This window comes from Gavialis gangeticus, unplaced genomic scaffold (assembly GCF_001723915.1).
Source record: "Gavialis gangeticus isolate Ggan-Ray unplaced genomic scaffold, GavGan_comp1, whole genome shotgun sequence".
Lineage (NCBI taxonomy): Eukaryota > Metazoa > Chordata > Crocodylia > Gavialidae > Gavialis > Gavialis gangeticus.
In genome coordinates this window covers 51,019,781-51,027,363 of record NW_017728992.1, presented here as the reverse complement: position 1 = coordinate 51,027,363, position 7,583 = coordinate 51,019,781, and the positions used below count along the sequence as shown (strand labels likewise).

General features: G+C 39.7%; 1 protein-coding gene across 2 annotated transcripts in view; it reads right to left on the bottom strand.

The window, feature by feature from the left end:
• The window catches only part of RIOK1 (RIO kinase 1), a 40,208-nt gene that overhangs the window by 24,749 nt on the left and 7,876 nt on the right, over positions 1-7,583 (bottom strand). For both annotated transcript variants that reach the window (XM_019522298.1, XM_019522306.1), the window contains 7 exons: positions 6,382-6,494; positions 6,155-6,235; positions 4,629-4,715; positions 3,831-3,968; positions 3,150-3,253; positions 1,445-1,551; positions 87-152 (listed from right to left, as the gene is read on the bottom strand). In XM_019522298.1, the coding sequence (XP_019377843.1) occupies positions 87-152; positions 1,445-1,551; positions 3,150-3,253; positions 3,831-3,968; positions 4,629-4,715; positions 6,155-6,235; positions 6,382-6,494 (696 nt within the window). The remainder of the gene's footprint in view (positions 1-86; positions 153-1,444; positions 1,552-3,149; positions 3,254-3,830; positions 3,969-4,628; positions 4,716-6,154; positions 6,236-6,381; positions 6,495-7,583) is intronic.

Sequence of the window (7,583 nt, the reverse complement as noted above, 5' to 3'; positions counted from 1 at the left end):
AACCTCCAAATTCTACTACCGCCCTGGGTAACCTGGTTCAGTGTTTTACTACCCTCCTAGTGAGAAACTTCTTCCTAACATCTAACCTCCTCATCCACTTTATCTTGACTGGACCTTTCTTCCTCTGTCCTTTGGGATGCTACTTCCATTGCCTATAGAAAAAGAACAGGCATTATAAAACCCTCACTCTTTAATCAAATATCTCATCCTGGAAAATTCATCAAGCTGCCCCTATCTGCATTTCTCTGCCTCCACTCTACCCATCTGCAAGCTGTTCTCTGCCACTCAGGCAAAACACCTGAAGTTTTCCAACTGTCGTGCTTTTAGCGACACCTAATGGTGAACATTTCTGAACAATACATCCACTTAAAATGCCAGTACTAGCTTACAATCTATTACTGAGTACTAGAAGACATGCACCCAGGGCCACTGACATGTGGGCCAGCACTGGCTGCAGTAGCAACAACAGTGGCAGCAGTCAACTGCAACTATGGCTCTGGCTATTTAGATCTCCCTCCCTCTTCCAAAAGGTGGCACCTAGGGATGCTTCCCTGGTTGTTTCCTATCAGTTATACTACCGTTCTCTACACTGCTTCCAGTCCAAAATAGGATCAAGTTACAGTAGTCCCTGCAATAGAGTAGGAGAACAGGGACCTGGGAACCATGCTCCCATGCATGCACAGGTGGATCCAGGACTATGGTGGAAGGCTGTGTGGTACATGCACATAGTACCATGCAATGGTAGTGCAGTTAGGTGCACAAATTATAATTCACAGAATAAACCCAGATATTTCAAATAAGAATCCAGAGTGTTAAAAATATTCTAACCCATTGTGATCTTTTTGAGCTCTCTGCAGCAGAAGCGCTTTATTATTTTTCTGTAGTCAAAAAACAAGTGAAAACTAAGGTAGTGTTTTCCAAGCGCTGCCTTGAATTTAAGGAGGTTGAGAACCACTCCATTAGTGCCTGATGGAACAACAAATGAGGCCTGGGAGAGTTTAAATGCACCCTTTGCTTGAAACTGAACAAGGTTAGACACACAGCAGGAAAGTAGGAAAGGAGAGACATTGTGCCACTTGCATGCTCAGTGACAGTGACTAACAATACTTCAGCTGCCAAGAAGAAGCCAACACATTCACTTTCTCCTATGATACGTGTTCTTCTCCCCAACTGGATCAATCAGCACTGAGCTGAACTTATTGCACTTTAAAAAGTTTGCCCCATTCAGACTCAACACCCCTCACAAACCAGCAAGGGATACATGAACATGCTTCTGTGGTTTGTGTTAACATTAATGTTAGGCTCTTTGTAGGGTGCTGCTTCTTTATGCAACATACTGTCTCCAGGCAGGAAGCACAGTTCTGGATTAAAACAAAATGGGTGACCTAGATCTAGGTTTCATTTTATTCCTTAAATCTCCATGCACAAGTCCTGGAAGCCTTACCTTTGATAGATAAGTATCCAAGTTCTCACTTGTGATGGAAGGATCTGTAATAAATTCAAACAGTTCTCTCACAGTCATCACTGCAACATTGTACTTCCAGAAGAAATCTGCCAGGAACCAGGACAAGAAAGTTAACATATATGTCACAGAGGATGCATGTGTGCATGTAAGTCAGGTTAGATATAGGGTAATGTTTCTCTGGTTTTGGGGAATATGCTACGAAGCTTACAGAAGCCCACTAGGGTCAGTTATCAGATAGTTCCTAGCCATGTGAAATGCAAACTGCCCATCTCCCAGACTCAATGAATAAGGCATGAATATTTGGAATTCCCTTCTGATCCTAGTGAAACTATGGAAAAAAAAATCCTAAAAGGACTTAAGCGGGATCAGAATAGATCACAAATCAATAGAAAAGCAATAGGGAAAAAGTGATGCCTTCACAAAGGATTTAGCAGTTTTAATAACACTGAGATTAAACTGTTTTGATACAAGACAGTAAAGTTTGCAGGTCTGGACTTCAACCAAGAATCATTAGAGATGTCTTCTGAGGAACATACCAAGTTCATGCTAATATTTATAAAACATATGGTACAAATCCTGGGCTAAAAGGTAGTTTGCCAAGGCTTACACTTACTTGGCTGAAGATGCCAATCCTAACTAAATTTGAAGTTTGAAGGGGGAAATAAAGTTCCGCGCACAATTTAAAACCAATGTCATCTAGGGCGTAGCTAGACTAATTTTCTCTAAAGTTATTACTCCAAGTGGACAAGAAAACCAAACAGTTGAGAAATGAATTAGTGAGAGAGGAGCTGCCAAGGTTTTCAGAGACCACAGCATTTAAGATCACAGTAATTCTCACAGGAAGAGGAAATATAAAGTGGAGTCAATCACAGACACTCTAAAATCCTTGTAGTAGGGCTAGACAAAGTAAAGACTAGCACGGAAGCAGTAAAGCAGAGTTGTGATGAAGGGCCTAAGAAATTTGTAAAGGTGTGTAAAAATCTAGAACTCTTGGTTCCAAAATTATACCTTTTATTAGACCAACTGAGAAACTGCAAAAAAACCCCTTTTCTGCAAGCTTTTGGGCTTATTATTTTGGAATCAAGAGTTCTAGATTTTTGTATTTCTTTTTGGCTCGAGACAACACAGCTACCGCATACATCCCTGAAACACGTAAAGGTGTGTAGCATTTAAAGAGAATAGAGTGGGTGGTGCAGATACCAAAGCAAATATTCACAAGTCCAGCAACAGTGAGTGTGAGATGTTACTAACTCACTTCCCTTTTTTCTCCCCCCTTCAAGTAACAAAAGGTATTTCCACAGGAGCAATTATGGAAATAAAAATCAATGATTTTAGGCTTCATTATTTATTAAAAAATAAAAATAAATAAAAATTTTAAAGGATTTCAGCATGGAAAAATGTTTGCAAACAGAGATTTCTTGTCCTCCAGAGCCAGGTTATACTCGCAACATGAAGATGCTAATTTAAATACTGTTGTGCAAGGAAAAATACACTACGTTGAACCTGTACAGATATTAATATTAATATCATTAACATTACAATATTCTTCTTGTTTACAGAACATTAACAACATTCTTCTTGTTCTACTAATGCTTTGTCATATTTTAAAGAATATGAGGGAGAACACATTTAACATTCCTTAAGAAACAAGCTATTAAGAGGAACTGAACAATAGGTTACTCACCATTGATATTGGCACAGTCCTTCCTGAGGAATTCTAAAGCATGTGGGTGGTCATGCTCCACTGACTGGGATACATCAATGATGAACACGTCCCCATTGTGGTATCTGGATAGACACCAAGAGGAATAAGCACAATTGTTTTTTTTTTTTAAACCCTATCATTGGGGGAAAAAAAAAGAATGCTTCAAACCTGGGAGCCTGGAACATAAATCTAATGTTTTGCTATTTAATTCACTTCATGTTTTAGGATTTCTTTTCCAAATAAGTTACTCATATGATTGGAAGAGAGCACAAAAAACAATTTTAGAAAACAATTACCATAGCTCACTTAAAAATCCTTGCTTCTCACTTTTTTCTGGCCCATCACAGTTACAATGTGACCCCAAGCACTACTATAGCTCACTTATTTATTCATCAGCCAACGGAAAAAAAACCCACTGAATATCATATTCAGTTTAGCTTGGAAAACATTCCTGTTTCAGAGAGATGTGGGTGAAGGTCTGTACATATTAAAAAGCAGAGCTATAAAGGGGAAAAAAAAACCAAAACAAACAAAAAAAAACAAACAAACCACACACTCCTTTAAAAGGATATCAGTATTGCACAGCTTTGAATCATGTAAAGAAGCTGCCAATACCTACACTTTAAATATTACAAAACAAAGGAAGGTTTAAAAACATACAGCATATTAAATTCACTGAGGTCAGCATGAACAAGTCTGGCATCCTGGTACATTCTTCTCATGTACTGTATGATCTGCAGATACAACTCCCGGGCTTTTGAGTCAGATAACTGAACATTTTTCAACAGAGGAGCAGGCCTTGGATTAAAGAGAGAAACAGAATAAATTCTTTCATCTTATACTACCTACACCTGTTCTGTCTTTTATCCGCAGTCCTTAATTCATCCATTTTAACTGTGAGCAACAGCACCTCAGTGATTTATCCAACCACTTACTCATCTGCAAAGCTAGCCCAATATACTATCAGCTACACAACTCCACTGAAGATAACAGAAGAACAATGTTTGACAGCAGCAGAGAAGCTGCATCACTATGTTGTGTTAAGTTTTTACATTAACAAATGCCAAATTAACTTTTCTGCATGGTATAAATCAGTAAGCCTTTCCAATTACATGGCTAAACATATCACAACCTGCACTACCTTTTCTGGACTTTATAATTAATCTTCACCAGCTGTAGTCAGAGAAGTACAGAATGACCCTACCCAGCCCCTTTCTAACAAAGGGTGTTTCACTTGCTCTTCTGATGCAAGGATGAGGCTATAGAAACAGGCAGACCCTCTGCAACAGCTATCAATAAACTTTGTATTTTATATCTCAGTTGCATACAAGGATAACACACACAATTCATCATTAACGTATACCACATGCTAGGCAAACTCAGATTTTTGTAAACCTACCTTTATTTACGCCTAGAGAGAAGAAAAAAAGTTCTCAATGCTTTTCTGAGCATACTTACATGTCACCTTTACCGATAAAACCCATGACAAGCACGTGACTCCTTAGCATAACTGGCTCTGGGCAAGGTATCTGTGCTGTATTCAATCTATAAAATTGTAACAACAAAAAACCCATAACTATCAGAAAAGAGGACTCTGAGCCATTATGCAGAGGCATGAGGTAGAGCATACTGTAAAAGTGGCATCAACAAAAGGACAGCGCCAATGAGACATGGGAAGAAAGAATCCCCTAGCATTACACTGAATAATGAGATACTTATAAAAAGCCTAATAGGAAAACCTGTTCCTGCAAAAGGTTAAAAGAGCCAATAACTGATTGATGAGGGCAGGGTGCCAGCATCACTCAAACAAGTCATTGATGAACCTGGCCCTTGACAATGACACTAGCTCTCATTATTTCCTTGTCTCTAATCTTCCCATTCTGAGGAAGGTTTTGGCAAGACCTGGAGTCCTCAGACTCCAAACTCCCACACCATTTGGCTTTAACTCTGCTTATGGGGAAGAAACAGGTCTCACTGATGTTTTCCATGGGGAGACAAAAACTACTGTCATGCTGATTCTTTTAAAACCAAACCCAAAGCCCATTAGTGTGTGTAGGCTCATCCCACTGATCTTTACAAGCTCTGGATCAGGTGTTGAGAGCCATTACCTGCCTCTGAAATCCCTGACAGGAAAGTCATGGATGACACTGCTGCAGACCCTGGCAGTGAACAAGGGTCTCTTTCGTGGGCACTTTCCTTATCTGGGGACCACGAGTGTAGGAAAGAGAGAATCTTCTTCACGTTGCGGACTCTAATGTAAGCTTCGTTCTTCCACAGGCTCTGTTCAGTGTCTGTGAATCACTATTCGCTTCACACTTTAGACAATACGGTAATTGCTAAAAACAGGCTCGTTGGACGGAAAGCCCAAATGTATTTACTGAAAGTCTAATGTTATAAGTGTGCTCTTCCCAGCCTCATAAGAAAAGAGTATGAATTTCAAAGCCCAATATCAAGTGCTGAACCCTGTAGTCTTTCCTCATGGAATATATCTCACTACCTGTCAGAAGCCAATAGGGATCTTGCCCAAGTAAGGGTTGTGGGTTTTGGGCCACTGTGCAGGCCAGATACAATCTTGCCAATTGGATGTGTAAAAGGAATATTTTAAATTACTATTAACAGCCACTGAATGAAAAGTGCCCCTGGACACGCAAGCTGGGAACGGATGGTAGTTCTGAAGATGTTACCACCTTGTCCCACTGATCCCCAGTTTATGGGGGATGCTGAGCTGACATCACCTCATAACTACATTAATTCCTGCCACTAGCAAAAAGTAAGTAATTTATCACAGGAGTTAGCTGTATTCGTCTGAAGTCAGGCAGAAAGAGGGTAGAGATGTACCTTATAGATTTACTGAATCAGAGATGCATAATGTTTCCAACACAGTAAGCTCTTGCTTCCAAAAACTGAAGCAGGTGCAATTTAATTGGGCTAACACACATCTCTATTCTGCCTCCTGTGACAAAAGTTGAGTCATAAAAAATTACCTTATTAAATTCCTCATCTCTTTTTCTGCCCAAGTCTTCACCATTTTTCTTGGGTTTCCTTTACAATATCCATGACGAAATCTTAAAAACATAAAAAACCATCACAATTTCAACATTTATGGGTTATTCTGTTTATGTCCCAAGAGAAACAAAGAGAACTGTAGGACAATCCAGCTAGTGCTGGAGAGAGTTAGTACTGTACTATGAAAAGAACAACTCCAACTTACCTGAATTCTCCACTCACATATTTATCCCGATCTTTAAACATCAGAATAGAGGTTTTATAAATTTTTATTGCTCTGTTTTCTCCATCTGCTGTACTGGCATGATATACATTAGCCTAATGGGGTAGAAGGACAGAAACAACATTAAAATCCTGAGAACAATTTAAATATTAGGAAATCTGCTCATAGTGCAGATACCAAAGCCAAAGAAACATTCACAAATTCACGCAACAGAGGAGTAAGAGGTTATTAACTCAGTCTCCACCCCCGCTTCTTAAGTAACACAGGTGATCTCTACAGAAGCAATTCTGCTTCATTGATTTTAGGCTTCCTTATTTAAAAACAGGATTTTAGCAAGGAAAAAAAGTTTGCAAAGAGACAGATTTCTTGCCTTCCAGAGTCAAACAGAGACCAGAGTTATACCTACCACATGAAGACACTACTTTAACTATTTTTTGTCAGGAAAAAATGCACTACATTAAAACCTGTACAGATATTAAAGTGGTGATGTTAACAATATCCACTGTTCTACATGTTCTATCCAATTAACAAGATCCAACCTGTTCAAATGTACAATTAAGAACAAATTATAGAAGAGAATAAAAAAATCTGTGGGCCTCAGTCCAGCACCCACATGAATATAGTGATGATGATAGTCAACATGGTTCCACGCAAGCATAGGGTATCTTTCACAGGGAGCAGTATGGAGAATCAGGGCGCAGAATGGCACAACAATGTTAAATGCAAGTAGAAAGCACAAAAATATGTATGTGGAGAACTTCACTTATGCACAATTACAACAGGCTTCCCAGATACAGAAAACTGGAAAAGAGTCATCCTAAGAGAAGAGGAGTTTCCCTGGCCCCTGCTGGTTCTCAGCTCTTCAAGCTCAATCCTGAAAATCTCTACTTATGAGAGTGGGCAAACTGCCTCAGAAGAAACCATGCGCACAGGCGAGCACTGCAATGATCAGTAAGGGGGTCTGTAGAATTATTAGAAGCAGCGTTCGGTTCTGAAGATCTAAAGTCATAGTTTCATAGTTTCTAGGGTCGGAAGGGACCTGAGCAAATCATCTAGTCCGACCCCCTGCCATGGCAGGAAGAGCACTGGGGTCAAATGACCCCAGTAAGGTGGTCATCCAACCTCCTCTTAAAAACCCCCAGGGTGGGAGCCTGCACCACCTCACTTGGAAGCTGGTTCCAGAC